This window comes from Symphalangus syndactylus, chromosome 12 (genome assembly GCF_028878055.3).
Source record: "Symphalangus syndactylus isolate Jambi chromosome 12, NHGRI_mSymSyn1-v2.1_pri, whole genome shotgun sequence".
NCBI lineage: Eukaryota > Metazoa > Chordata > Mammalia > Primates > Hylobatidae > Symphalangus > Symphalangus syndactylus.
In genome coordinates this window covers 142,172,607-142,188,109 of record NC_072441.2, presented here as the reverse complement: position 1 = coordinate 142,188,109, position 15,503 = coordinate 142,172,607, and the positions used below count along the sequence as shown (strand labels likewise).

At 37.5% G+C, this 15,503-nt stretch overlaps 1 protein-coding gene across 13 annotated transcripts in view; it reads left to right on the top strand.

The window, feature by feature from the left end:
• ZMYM4 (zinc finger MYM-type containing 4) overlaps positions 1-15,503 on the top strand; it is a 153,844-nt gene that overhangs the window by 99,911 nt on the left and 38,430 nt on the right. For all 13 annotated transcript variants that reach the window (XM_063627867.1, XM_055254677.2, XM_055254686.1 and 10 more), the window contains 4 exons: positions 941-1,025; positions 1,283-1,538; positions 12,441-12,615; positions 12,728-12,940. In XM_063627867.1, coding sequence (XP_063483937.1) covers positions 941-1,025; positions 1,283-1,538; positions 12,441-12,615; positions 12,728-12,940 — 729 coding nt within the window. The remainder of the gene's footprint in view (positions 1-940; positions 1,026-1,282; positions 1,539-12,440; positions 12,616-12,727; positions 12,941-15,503) is intronic.

The window sequence follows — 15,503 nt, the reverse complement described above, 5'->3', positions numbered from 1 at the left end:
ACTTGAGTAATGTGCCGACACCTCCCCATCACAAAAAAGGAGATATATCTGAGATACTCCAGAATTCCAAGAATAAGTGGTCTTGCAGAGTTTTTGCATGTTTCAATATGATAAACAATATATTAAAATGAAAGTTAAATCTATTATGTAATGATTTTAGAATGCAATCATATAATTGTAAAAAGCAAACAGCACTGAAAAGTTGTAGTAGAACTCAGTTACATGGTGGTTACTCATGACTTAAAATACGTGTACATGCACATAAAAATCATTGAAATAAAAACAAAATTTAAACAGCATTCTTTTAGAATTTTCAGACTATGTAGACCTCAGGGATTCTTGGACTTCAGTTTTAGAAACACTGGTATATTTAGCCATTAGAAGTTATTTTGGAGTAATATATACTAATATACACACGTTCCAATGATTCAAATGAGCAAAAAATCAGTTTATAAGAATTGGTATATTTAGTACAATTACAACTTATTAAGAAATAAAACCTCTTCATTGAGGAGGGGAAAAGACTGGAAAGAAATATACCCAAAGAATAACAGTGGTTGTTTTGGGGTGATTAAAATATGATTAATTTTTTTCTTATTTTTATTTATCTAAATTTTCTATAGTGATTGTGTATTACTTTTATAATAAACAGTAACTTATAATACTTTAATAAAATTAAAGATTTTTCAAAAATAATAAATACTTAGTAGTGTCACAGACTAAGTACTTTCATTTTTTTCCATCTTACACTCTTAGCATATACATATTATACCCATATTTAATTATAGTTTGCTTGCTGTTTTGTATTTTATTATTTCTTATTAATGTTTTAAACATTTTCCACCTCTATATAGTGGTAGTAAAATGTCTTGAATGTCTGGATGTCTTTAGGTATTTATTCTTTTCTCTATGTATTTATTTATTTTTTTCTTCTTTAAAGGAGTATAGTCATGGCCAACAGCAAAAAACTCAAGAGGGGGAACTGAAAATTAGTGCTGTGTTTTCAGTCAGTGGCAGCCCTCTTGGTAAGAAACAGACCTGAATAAATGGATTGTGTATATTCTGACCAATATGAATGAGAAGAAATTCTGCTTGTATTAAAAAACTAGGCAGCTCTCTCTACCCACTTAGGATGCCTTTAAATTGTATATTGCATAATTACTGTTGGGTTTCAAGACTAGTTCTAGAAGAGAAAGAAAGAATGTCTACTTAAAATTCATGGTAAAAAGTAAAACATTTTTTTCTTTCAATTTTTTTTTTTTTTTTTTTTTTTTGTTTAAAGCTCCACAGTTGACTACTGGCTTTCAGCCCTCACTGGCGTCATCTGGCATGAATAAAATGCTTCCTTCAGTTCCAGCCACAGCTGTTCGAGTTTCCTGTTCTGGTTGTAAAAAAATCCTCCAGAAGGGGCAAACTGCTTATCAGAGGAAAGGGTCTACTCAGCTATTCTGCTCCACACTGTGCCTCACTGGATATACAGTTCCACCTGCCCGCCCACCGCCTCCTCTCACCAAGAAAACTTGTTCAAGTTGCTCAAAGTATAGCAGAATTCTAAATTATCTTTTTTGTTTCTTTCCTTTCTCTTAACATACTTTGTTCTTAGCTCATGTATTACATTTGATATTCTACATTTATTCCTTTTTATAATTTTTTTGAGAAATACCACATTATTTTCTGTCTGCTTTCAGTTGTTGCTTTTCAGTCTTCCAGGTGCTAGGTGCTCAGCTTGTTTTTTAGCTTTCAGTAATGTTACTTTTATGTATTGTTTTTGAAACCAGCTCTCCCATCCTTGTTAGTTGAAGTGCCTGATATAACAAAAAGTGCACATTTAGGGATATTGTATTACAGCAGTATTTTATCTTTTAACTATAGGCAATAGATATTTAAATCCAACAAATATTTAAAGTTATATTTCCTGTTATGTAATTTGAATTTATTTAATACTTTTCTTCTTAACCTTAAATGGCTTCCAGTGTGTGTGTGTGTGTGTATGTATGTATGTGTGTGTGTGTGTGTATATATATATATATATAAATATATATATATATTTATTTATTTATTTTGAGACAGAGTCTCGCTCTGTTGCCCAGGCTGGAGTGCAGTGGCATGATCTCAGCTCACTGCAAGCTCCGCCTCCCGGGTTCACGCCATTCTCCTGCCTCGGCCTCCTGAGTAGCTGGGACTACAGGCACCCGCCACCTCGCCCGGCTAATTTTTTGTGTTTTTTAGTAGAGACGGGCTTTCACCGTGTTAGCCAGGATGGTCTCGATCTCCTGACCTCGTGATCCGCCTGCCTCGGCCTCCCAAAGTGCTGGGATTACAGGTGTGAGCCACCGTGCCCGGCCTGTATTTTTATTTTCTCAATGTCTCTGAACTACCGTATTGTGTCCATTGGAATGTTTAATAACAAAAAAGGGGTATGACCTTATGACTGTAATAAGGTCATCCTGATATATTTGAGGAATACGCAATAACTTTGACTAATTTTGTGATTGTTAGAAACAGTTTAAGTCAGAAAAAGAGGAATAATGCTCTTGTTCTGAAACACTCTATAATCAGGCTACTCAAACCATGATTCATTTATTACTTTAGGCAGTAATGTTTATAGTTCCTCACACAGATGCTGCACTTTGTCTGCCCGGAGAGGAAAAAAGATACTCCTCCTAGTTCAGTTAGATAAGAGATGTTTAAAAGAAATTTAAATATGGTTAGAAGTTTTTCTGGAAGTTAGTTATATGCGCATCGTTTATGCTTCATTTTTTTGAAATGACCGAAAGGGTAAATTTTGGTTATATTTGAGGCAGCTTAAATATATACTGTAACTTATATATACAAATGTAGATTGGACTTCAGTTTTCTTTGGAATTTCTATTTTTATTGCAAAATTGCCGCTATTTAAAGAACAATAGAAACTTCTGCAACTTTTTGTTTTGGGACTATCTTTTAAGCTAATTACACATTTCTTTTGAATAGCTTCTGTGCTATCAAATTTTTATCTCTTGAGTGCTTATTTACTGTTCACATTTGGCTAAAAGCCATTTAGAACCATGTATATTGATTAAAGTGCAGATTAAGATATTTTATATCAATTTTTGTTCAAAAATGAAATTTGATTATATAAGATTGGTGCTTTTGTGACTTTCAATGCCTTTTGTGAAGGAATTTATAAAAGGGAATTTAAAAAATATATCTTTGAGTTATGTTGTCATTGTTAGAATAATAATTATACCAGGGCTATTTTGAGTGATAGATTTCGGCTTATTTTTTAAAAATTTTATTTCATTAGAACATAAACCATGAGGAAGTGGTTGGGAAAGGTGCCAGGGAATGTTGGTTAAAGGATACAAAAGTTTTTAGTTAGAAAGAATTGAAGATCTGTTGTACAATATGGTGACTATAGTTAATGATACATTGTATTCTTGAAAAATGATGAGAATGGATATAAAATGTTCTCACCACAAAAATAGTAACCAAGAAATGCATATATTAATTAGCTAGATTTAGGCATCGCACAGTGTGTGTGTACACACACATAGACACACATATACACACAGGTTGAGTGTCTCTTACCTGAAATGCTTGGGACCAGAGGTGTTTCAGATTTTGGATTTTTAAAAAGGTTTTGGGACATTTGCATTATATCTACTAACTGATTGAGCATTTCTAATCTGAAAATCTGAAATTTAATGCTCCAATGAGCATTTCCTTTAAACATCATGTTGGCTCTCAAAAAGTTTCAGATACTGGGAGCGTTTTGGATTTCTGGATTAGGGATACTCAGCCTGTTCTTTAAAATATGATGTTGTGGCTGGGCGTGGTGGCTTACGCCTGTAATCCCAGCACTTTGGGAGGCTAAGGCAGGTGGATCACTAGAGGCCAGGAGTTCAAGACCAGCCTGGCCAATATGGTGAAACCTCCATCTCTGGTAAAAATACAAAAATTAGCTGGGCTTGGTGGCACATGCACATAATCCCAGCTACTCAGATGGCTGAGGCACAAGAATCACTGGACCCTGGGAGGTAGAGGTTGCAGTGAGCCAAGATTGCACCAGTGCACTCCAGCCTGGACGACAGAGTAAGACTCTGTCTCAAAAAAAAAAAAAAGAAAATTATGTTGTACACATAGTAAATACATATAATTTATGTCAGTATAAATAAATATATATCTATACACACACACCCACACCCCGCACAAGGGTAGGAACTTTGTGTATCTACTTCAATATACCCAGCACAGTAAATGCTTAAGTATTTGTTGAATGGGAGAATTAATGATCTTAACTTTTTTTTTTTCTTTTTTTTTTTGAGACCGAGTCTCGCCGCTCTGTCGCCCAAGCTGGAGTGCAGTGGCGCAGTCTCGGCTCACTGCAAGCTCTGCCTCCCAGGTTAACGCCATTCTCCTGCCTCAGTCTCCCGAGTAGCTGGGACTACAGGCATCCGCCACCATGCACGGCTAATTTTTTTTTTTTTTTTTTTTTTGTATTTTCAGTAGAGACGGGGTTTCACCATGTTGGTCAGGCTGGTCTCAAACTCCTGACCTCCTGATCCACCCTCCTCAACCTCCCAAAGTGCTGGGATTACAGGCATGAGCCACTGTGCCCGGCCCTGCACGGCTAATTTTTTATATGTTTAGTAGAGGCGGGGTTTCACTGTGTTAGCCAGGTTGGTCTCGATCTCCTCACCTTGTGATCCACTCGCCTCAGTCTCCCAAAGTGCTAGGATTACAGGTGTGAGCCACTGCACCCAGTCCAATGATCCTAACTTCTAAAAAAGCTATACTTAATACTTTATAGTTATAACTTATGTAGTAAAATTATTTAGTAAAAATAGACTTTATACTGCTTGAATTGTAAAATGGACTTTTAAAAATGAGTACTTAGGTATATATCCTGTCTCTAATTTCTGTATTTCAGATATTCATCATGGGATTCTTTTTTTTTTTTTTTTGAGACAAGAGTTTTGCTCTTGTTGCCCAGGCTGGGGTGCAATGGCACAATCTTGGCTCACCGCAACCTCCACCTCCGGGGTTCAAGTGATTCTCTTGCCTCAGCCTCCCGAGTAGCTGGGATTACAAGCATGCACCACTACGCCCAGCTAATTTTTTTGTATTTTTAGTAGAGGTGGAGTTTCTCCATGTTGGTCAGGCTGGTCTCAAACTCCCGACCTCAGATGACCCACCCGCCTTGGCCTCCCAAAGTGCTGGAATTACAGGTGTGAGCCACCGTGCGCGGCACTCATCATGGGATTGTAAGACTTAAGTCAGTTTGAAGATTTTAATTTTTATAGTTTTTTTTTCTGTTTCTTATTTTGCCATGAGATCATTTCACATAATAATTTCATGTTTCTTTATTTAATTCTTACTCTAGGGATCAACAGTCTTTAAAATTTCAGCGATATTTATCCTTTTATAACCATAGCCATAGGCTGGGCATGGTGGCATGCACTTGTAGTCCCACCTACTCAGGAGGCTGAGGTGGGAGGATTGCTTGAGCCCAGGAGTCTGAGACTCAGCCTGGGCAACATAGTGAGACCTGGTCCCCCCAGCCCCTAAAAAACGTCAGCCATATCTCCATCTCAAAAAAAAAAAAAAAAAAGTCAGTCATAGATTTTTTTTTTTTCAAAGATTTATCAGTTTTTTTCAAAATGGCTATGGAAAACTCACGTAAGTTTTAAAATATACCCTCTTTCTCGTTTTAAAAAGTTATTATTATTGTCCATACATGTTACTGTTTTCATCTAGATTTGTCATGTTTCTTTGGCCTCCAGTCTCTGGTGTTTGCCTAAGCTTTATTAGAGACAGGTCATTTCTACCTATGTGTCATGTTATATTATCTACGTTTTGATCTTATGTAATTCAATTGCTCTTTAAGCTTATGTTCTCTTCTCATGTTTGGTTTATCCATTATCCAAATTTTCCATTTCGTCAACCTGTTATCCCTTGACTCTTTACAGTTCTACCTTTTTATTCGCTTATTCTTTTACCCTTTTTTTATTCCTTACTCTTTTTCATTCACCCCTTTCTGTTCTTTCAGGTACTCCTTACTTACCTCTTCAGGCTTTTCTTCATTTTCTGTCTTACTTTTCTCCTACTTCTTATTTTACATAATACTTACTTTTTGCTTCAGTCTTTAACCATTGTCAACCTTGTTTTTCCTTATATTCCATTTTACTTTCTGAGCTACCCTTTAATCCCCTGTTCAACACTACCGTTCCTTCCTTTTTATCCCCTCATATTTACACGGTGATTACAACAGTTTGGTATAGTCTGATTTATCTGATTGTAAAACTGATGAGTTGGATGTACCAAAAATATAAGGAAGCTAAATTCAAAGAAGCTAAAAGATTTGCTTGTCGGCCGGGCGCAGTGGCTCACGCTTGTAATCCCAGCACTTTGGGAGGCCGAGGCGGGCGGATCACGAGGTCAGGAGATCAAGACCACGGTGAAACCCCGTCTCTACTAAAAATACAAAAAAAATTAGCCGGGCGTGGTGGCAGGCGCCTGTAGTCCCAGCTACTCAGGGAGGCTGAGGCAGGAGAATGACGTGAACCCGGGAGGCGGAGCTTGCAGTGAGCCGAGATTGCGCCACTGCACTCCAGCCTGGGCGACAGAGCGAGACTCCGTCTCAAAAAAAAAAAAAGATTTGCTTGTGTCACCTAACTGGTTAATTTTGGCATATGCATTGTTTCTCTACATAGTCTATATAGTCAAACAGGTTTCATTTAGAAATCATTCCCCATAAGAAGGGTTTCAATTTGATTTGAATAGGCAGAGATGGAAAAAATTTCCTCTCTGATAACTACTGCTATTGTTGTATACCAGTAGAAATATAACAGCAGCACTTAGGTTAGAAGAAGCTCATTAGCTATTCAGAATAAATTTTATTTTTCTCAATTTTTGGTAATCGTATCTCTTAGTCTCTTGAATTTAACTTAAACTCTGAAAAGATTTTGTTTGCCGTTTAATTTTTAGGTTTCCTTAATGATAGGGACCTAATAATTTGTTTTAAAAAATCTGTCTTGGCTGGGAGCAGTGGCTCATGCCTGTAATCCCAGCACTTTAGGAAGCCAACATTGGAAGATTGCATGAGCCCAGGATTTCGAGACCAGCCCGGGCAACACAGTGAAACCTCATCCCTACAAAAAGTTAAAGAATTAACCAACCGTGGTGCCACATGCCTGTAATCCCAGCTGCTTGGGAGGATGAGGCAAGAGGATTTCTTGAGTCCAGGAGTTTGAGGCTGCAGTGAGCTATGATCACACTCCTGCTCTTCAGCCTAGGTGACAGAGCAGGACCCTATCTTTGAAAAAAACAAAAAAAAATTATCTCATATTTTGCAGAAAAGAGTAATCTGGAGGATAATTTTGTTAATACTGTTAGATCAGATTCTTGTTATAATGATATTCAGAGATGTAACACCCAGATTGTCTGTACCATTTCTGAATTTTCACTAACTTGAATGAGATTGTTTCTTCTCATTCTGTCATAAGATATAATCCACTACCACAAGATGTAATCTAATTGGACTCTAAGCATAGTGAGAGCAGTGAAAAAATACCTAATTTTATACTTCCGTTTCCTTGATCCATGCTGCTCCCAATTCTTATCTCCTTAACTTTCTGGAAAACTCCTATTTAAGGTCCAGCTAAAATATCACCCTTTGGGTTGCCTTTCATGTTACATGTAGTCTGAAATAATTGTTTCTTCATTTATATTTTTATGGCACGTTATTCGTGTCTTCTCCAAAAATTATTTATACTTTTTTTTTTTTTTTTTTTTTTTTTGAGACAGAGTCTTGCTTTGTCGCCAGGCTGGAGTGCAGTGGCGCAATCTTGGCTCACTGCAGCCTCTGCCTTCCAGGTTGAAGTGATTTTCCTGCCTCAGCCTCTCAAGTAGCTGGGACTACAGGCACACGCCACCATGCCCAGCTAATTTTTTTGTATTTTAGTAGAGACAGGGTTTTACCGTATTGGCCAGGATGGTCTTGATCTCTTGACCTCAGGTGATCTGCCCACCTCGGCCTCCCAAAGTGCTGAGATTACAGGCGCGAGCCACCACACCTGGCCCGTAGTATTTTAAGAATGCTTCTGTTACAGTATTTTATAAAATATTTGTCTATTTGTCACAATAACTCTGAGCTCCATAAGTACATACATCTCTTTTTTGAGATGGAGTCTTGCCCTGTTGCCCAGGCTGGAGTACAGTGGTACGATCTGGGCTCACTGCAACTTCTGCCTCCCAGGTTCAAGTGATTCTCTTTCCTCAGCCTCCTGAGTAGCTGGGACTACAGGCGCATGCCACCACGCCTGGCTAATTTTTGTATTTATAATAGAGACGGGGTTTCGCCATGTTGGCCAGGCTGGTCTCAAACTCCTGACCTCAAGTGATCTGCCTCAGCCTCCCAAAGTGCTGGGATTACAGGTGTGAGCCACTGCGCCTGGCCCATATGTGGACCATATTTTGACTCAGGGTTTCGTTAATGTCTGGCTCAATGTAACTTCTCACTAAATATCCCTCTATGAAATACATTAAAACCTAATTTTAAAAATAACAGGAAATGAAAAAAGCAAAGCAGTCTGGAGCTGCTAAGTATGGAAGATGGCAAGGTATGGAGTTATGTATTATAGTACAATATTAGGTGCTCCTAATGATGATTTCCCATTGTATCTACTATTTTACTGAACAGAGAGGTTTGTATAGCCATACTTCAGAGATATTCAGGGTTTGGTTCCAGACCACCTCAATAAAGCAATTATCTCAATAAAGTGAGTGATACTAATTTTTTGGCTTCCCAGTTCATATCAAAGTTGTGTTTATACTGTAGTCTGTGTGCAATAGCATTAAATCTTTAAAAACCAATGTACATTTTTAAATTAAAAATACTGCATTGCTAACAAATGCTAACAATCATGTGAGCCTTCAGTGAGTCATAATCTTATTACTAGTGGACAGTCTTGTTTCAATGTTGATGGCTGCTGATTAATTCAGGTGATGGTTGCTGAAGGTTTTGGTGGTTGTGGCAATTTCTTAAGATAACAATGAAGTTTGTCACATCAGTTGACTCTTCCTTTCACAAAATATTTCTTTGTGGCATGCAATAATATTTGATAGCATTTTACCCAGAGAAGAACTTTCCAAATTGGAATCAGTACTCTCAGACTCCACCATTGCTTTATCAACTAAGTTTATGTAATACTTTAAATCCTTTGGTGTCATTTCACCAAAGTTCACAGCATCTGCACCAGGAGTAAATTCCACGACAAGAAATTACTTTCCTTGCTCATCCATTGGAAGCAACTCCTCATCTGTTCAAGTTTTATCATGAGATTGCAGCAATTCAGTCGCATCTTCAGGCACCACTTCTAGTTCTCTTACTATTTCTCCCACATTTGTAGTTATTTCCTCCACAGAAGTCTCAGACTCCTCAGAGTCATCTGTGAGGATTGAAGTTACCTACTTCCAAGCTCCTATTAATGATGATATTTGGATTTCCTCTCATTAATCATGAATGTTCTTAATGTCATCTGGAATGGTGAATCCTTTCCAGAAGCTTTTTAATTTCCTTTGGCCAGATCCATTATAGGAATCACTATCTATGGCAGCTGTAGCCTTAGGAAATGTATTTCTTAAATAATGAGTTGCAAAAGTTGAAATTACTCCTTGATCCACAGGCTGCAGAATAGATATTGGGTAAGCAGATATGAAAATAACATTAACCTCTTGTACATCTCCATCACAGCTCTTCAGTGACTAGATGTCAATGAGCAGTAATATTTTGAAAGGAATCTTTTAAGTGTCCTGGGATTTTTGAAAGGTAAAAGTAGAACCTGGTGGCTTCTACTTAAAGTCACCAGCTACGTTAGCCCCTAACAAGACAGTCAGCCTGTCCTTTGAAGCTTTGAAGCCAGACATTGACTTCTCTCTGGCTATGAAAGTCCTAGATGGCATAGTTTTTCGATAGAAGACTGTTTCTTCTACATTGAGAATCTTATTTAGTGTAGCCACCATCATAAGCTGTCTCAGCTAGATAGTCTTGATAACTTGCTACAGCTTCTCCATCAGCACTTGCTGCTTCACCTTGTACTTTGATGTTCCAGAGATAGCTTCTTTCGTTAAACCGTATGAGCTAACCTCTGCCAGCTCTAAACTTCTGCAGCTTCTTTAACTGAGCCTTCCTAGAATTCAAGAGAGTTAAGGCGTTGCTCTGGATTAGGCTTTGGCTTGAGGGAATGCTGTGACTGGTTTATCTTCTATCAAGACCACTATAACTTTTCTCCACATCAGCAGTAAGACTTGCACTTTCTTTTTGTTGTTGTTTTGAGACAGAGTGTCTCTCTGTCACCCAGGCTTGAGTGCAGTGGCTCAATCTCAGGTCACTGCAGCCTCTGCCTCCCGGGTTCAAGCAATTCTCCTGCCTCAGCCTCCCAAGTAGCTCGGACTACAGTCACGCACCACCACGCCCAGCTAATTTTTGTATTTTTAATAGAGATGGGATTTCACCATGTTGGCCAGGATGGTCTGGATCTCTTGACCTTGTGACCCACCTACCTCACCCTCCCAAAGTACTGGGATTACAGGCGTGAGCCACTGCGCCTTGCCTAGATTTTGCATTTTTTAGTAGAGACGTGGTTTCACCATGTTGGCCAGGCTGGTCTCCAACTCCTGACCCCAGTTGATCCGCCCGCCTTGGCCTCCCAAAGTGCTGGTATTACAGGCGTGAGCCACCACGCCCGGCCAACTGTTGCACTTTCTTATCATTCGTGTCTTCACTGGAGTAGCCCTCTTAGTCTTTCGAGAACTTTTCCTTTGCATTTATTATGTGGTTAAATGTTTGGCGCAAGAGGCCTAGCTTTCCACATGCCTTCCTCACTAAGAGTAATCATTTCTAGCTTTTGATTTATAGTGAGAAATGTGGGACTCTTACTTTTGTTGAGCACTTAGAGGCCATTGTGAGGTTATTCACTGGCCTGCTTTCAATATTGTTGTGCCTCAGGGAATAGGAAGGCCTGTGGAGTGGGGGAGATACAGAAGTGGCTGGTCAACAGAGCAGTCAGAACACACACAGTTTTCAATGAAGTTTGCTATCTTACATTGACGTGGTTCATGGTTACTCCCCAAAACAATAGTAACATCAGTGTTCACTAATCACAGAAAAGGAGATATTATAGTAACAAAAGCAATTGAAATATTGGGAGAACTACCAAAATGTAATACAGAGACATGACGTGGGCAAATGCTGTTGAGAAATGGCACTGATAGACTTGCTTGAGGCAGGGTTGCTACAAGCCTTCTATTTGTTAAAAAGTGCAGTATCTGTGAAGCACAATAAAACAAGGTATGCCTATAATCTTTTCTTTAAAAGTATCCTATTAGTGTAATCTCTTTAAGATATAAGCATGAGTATAAAGCAGTTTATTAACTATTATGTGGATGTATACTCATGGGAGAGAGACATTGATGAGAAAATTTCACCAGTTTGAAAAATTGGTTTTTATTATTTATTTATTTAATTTATTTTTTTTGAGACAGAGTCTCCCTCTGTCGCCCAGGCTGGAGTGCAGTGGCACAATCTAGGCTCAATGCAAGCTCTGCTTCCCGGGTTCATGCCATCCTCCTGCCTCAGCCTCCTGAGTAGCTGGGACTACAGGTGCATGCCACCACGCCTGGCTAATTTTTTGTATTTTTAGTAGAGATGGGGTTTCACTGTGTTAGCCAGGATGCTCTCGATCTCCTGACCTTGTGATCTGCCCGCCTCAGCCTCCCAAAGCTTTGGGATTACAGGCGTGAGCCACTGCGCCCAGCCGAAAAATTGGTTTTTAATATGGTTTCCACTTGAACTATCTGGTAAACTACTATAGAGTGAGTGATTTGGTGGGATTAGGGTTGGAGTGGTAAGGAGCCTTAATCATTAGGGTTTTAATCTTCATTGCCTTTGTTACTAGTGCTTAGAAATAAAATTATTTAGATATGGTAATGTTATATTTTATATAACTGTGCTAGAATATGCACAGTGTAGTGTAAAATGTATGTTTACTTTTAAAAGATACTAATTTTTGACAATGTTAAATGTAATATAGTATTTTTTAAGAATATTTTGAAAATACAGATAATTCTAGAAAAGAAAATAAAAATCTCCTATAATCCCTCCTGTAGAGATAATGAATGCTAATCATTTGATGTTTTCCTTTTAGTCTTTGAAACATACTAATTCTCATAACAGTTCTATGAAGTAGGTGCTGTATTAATTCCACTTCATAGAAAAGAATTTAAGGATCAAAGCAATTTTTAAGTGTCTCCCAGAAAATTAAAGTTTTTATACTTAAATTCCAGTGTTATTTCCCTACAGTATAATTGCCTCTGTTTTATTTAGTTATTTTAGCTCACAGAAAGGAAAAAGAAATGAATTATACCATGGCTTATGTTATTTTTTTTCTTATTTTTAGAGACATTTTAAATCCAAAGGATGTGATCAGTGCCCAGTTTGAAAACACCACCACTAGTAAAGATTTTTGCAGTCAGTCATGTTTGTCAACATATGAACTGAAAAAAAAACCTATTGTTACCATAAATACAAATAGTATTTCAACCAAATGCAGCATGTGTCAGAAGAATGCTGTTGTAAGTTATCATTTTCCTTTATTGGGGCAGGAGTCTAATATGTTTGTGCTTAAAGAACAGCTTTTGATGCTCTCTGCTTCTTGTTTTTGTGTGGCTGTTTTTTAATTTCTAGATTCGACATGAAGTTAATTACCAGAATGTGGTCCATAAACTTTGCAGTGATGCCTGCTTCTCTAAGTTTCGTTCTGCTAACAACCTCACCATGAACTGTTGTGAGAACTGTGGGGGTTACTGTTACAGTGGGTCGGGACAATGCCACATGCTTCAGATAGAGGGACAGTCTAAGAAGTTTTGTAGTTCATCGTGTATCACAGCATACAAGCAGGTACATGACCATATTTAATCTTGATGTCTTTGTTCAGTTCAGGTAATCTGTATTTTTAGTCAAAATTATTTATGAAAACGTTGTTTTGCAATATTGGGTTTACTGGCCGGGTGCCATGGCTCACACCTGTAATCCCAGCACTTTGGGAGGCTGAGGCGGGCAGATCACCTGAGGTTGGGAATTCGAGACCAGCCTGACCAACATGGAGAGACCCCATCTCTACTAAAAATACAAAAATTAGCCAGGTGTGGTGACACATCCCTTTAATCCTAGCTACTCAGGAGGCTGAGGCAGGAGAATCGCTTGAACTCGGGAGGTGGAGGTTGCAGTGAGCCAAGATCGTGCCATTGCACTCCAGCCTGGGCAACAAGAGTGAAACTCTGTCAAAAAAAAAAAAAAAAAAATATATATATATATATATATATATATACACACACACACACACACACACACGTATATATACGTATGTATGTATATATGTATATGTATATATACATATATAGAGAGAGTGAGTTTACTATTTGCTTAACTGGTATTCTTTATACATAAATAGTATTTGTTGAATAAATGTGCATTAATATTCGCATAGAGTTCTATAAGTAGCAGTTTCGTTCATGCATTTGTTTATACATGTTTATGCATTTGAAATACATGTTTTTAGAGTGTGGCTTTTTTTTTTTTTTTTTTTTTTTTTTTTTTTTTTTGAGATGGAGCCTCGCACTGTCTCCCAGGCTGGAGTGCGATCTTGGCTCACTGCAACCTCCGCCTCCCTGGTTCAAGCAATTCTCCTGCCTCAGCCTCCCAAGTAGCTAGGATTACAGGCGCCCACCACCAGGCCTGGCTAATTTTTTTGCATTTTTAGTAGAGATGGGATTTCACTATACTGGCCAGGCTAGTATCAAACTCCTGACCTCAAGTGATCCACCCGCCTTGGCCTCCCAATCCCTGTGCTGGGATTACAGGTGCGAGCCACCACGCCCGGCCAGTAGGGCTTTTTTATTTCAAAAGTGATTTGTATTCTTTAACAATATTTTGAAAGTTAAAAAAAACACGAAGAAATACAGTGTATTTCTCACAGATAACAAATCCTGTCATTTTAGTGTATAGCCTTCTAATCTTTCCAGCATGTGAGATTTGCATATATACTTCTTATTTGACAAGGAAAGGTTCAAGTTGCATATGTATTGTTGAAATCTGATTCACAGAATTAAAATCGCAAACCAGATAATCAAAATTATATCATTAATTGTTACAGTAAGGGATTTTTCTTATCTTTATGAAATAGGAAGAAATAGATGTGGATTATGTATTTGTGAATTGAGGTGTGCATGGGATGAACTGGATGAACTCTATAACAAATGTCTTTTATGTAGTTTTGTGTGTATTAGATTTGTATTTTATTAGTGAATTTTGATCAAATATTAGTTTTAAAATTGATAAACCTAAAGGAATAGTAAATGCTATATATATATATATATATATGGTTTTAATTTTTAATTTTTATGGGTCCATAGTAGGTGTATATATTTATGGGGTAAGTACTTTTAATATTTTTAATTTTATAATGTTTCTCTATGTAAGTGCATTTGCTAATCATTCTTTTCCTTAGAACAGTAAATTTTTATACAGTTTACCAAAATTGGTGAATTTAATAGTGTTGATTAGGAACTTTCTTGTTAATTGTTCTTAAAACTTTGTAGTAATTTTGGAATTTAAACATGTTTCAGTTTATTTCCTGTTAATGTGAAAACACACTATAATGGCTAAGTTTTACTATTCATTCCTTATTTTTGTTCTCAAAGGAAAAAAAAATCCCCACATCTTCATTGTTTTATCTTTTTCCAAAAGACTGTTCTTTTCCTGATACTGTATCAGGTACTAAAAGTTACTTGGATTCAGTCCATTGAAAGATGAGTCATAGTCCACAAGAGAGGGAGAAATAGGATGAAACATCTTAATTTTAAATTTATTCTTTACTTTTAATTTAGCCAAAACCTATTAAATTTTTCATGTATTATATCTGCTGTGGCAGAGAAAGAACTGGAATTTAGAAGTAAGGCAAATCTAGATTTAATTCCAGACCTTATGTTCAAATAGACAGTTTTACCCTGGGGAAAGCAGTTAAGCTCCCTGAGTCCCAGTTTTTCTGTCTGTAAATAACTATGATACCACCTATGTCACTGGGATGTTTTTAGGATTATAGAAAGTAAGAATGAAAGAATGCCTAGTATGTAACTGGGGCATTGTAGATGGTCATTTCTGCTACTTTCCTTTCTTCCTTATATATAATTCATTCAACAAACATTAGATATAATTTCTGTTTTGAGGGGCTGCCTGTCTCCTGAGAAAGATAAGACATATAAATGAGTAAATAGAGATGCTACGATGGAAGTATTATGGGTACAGTGGGCCACAGAGGTAGCATAGTGAGCTCTACTTGATAGGGAAAGATGAGACTATCAGCAAAAGCTTCACAGAGGTAACTCTTGACCTGGGTCTTACAAATGAGGTTTGCTTTTACAGTCCTCATTAGGGAAGAGCGGGAAATGGAGTTAGAGATTTA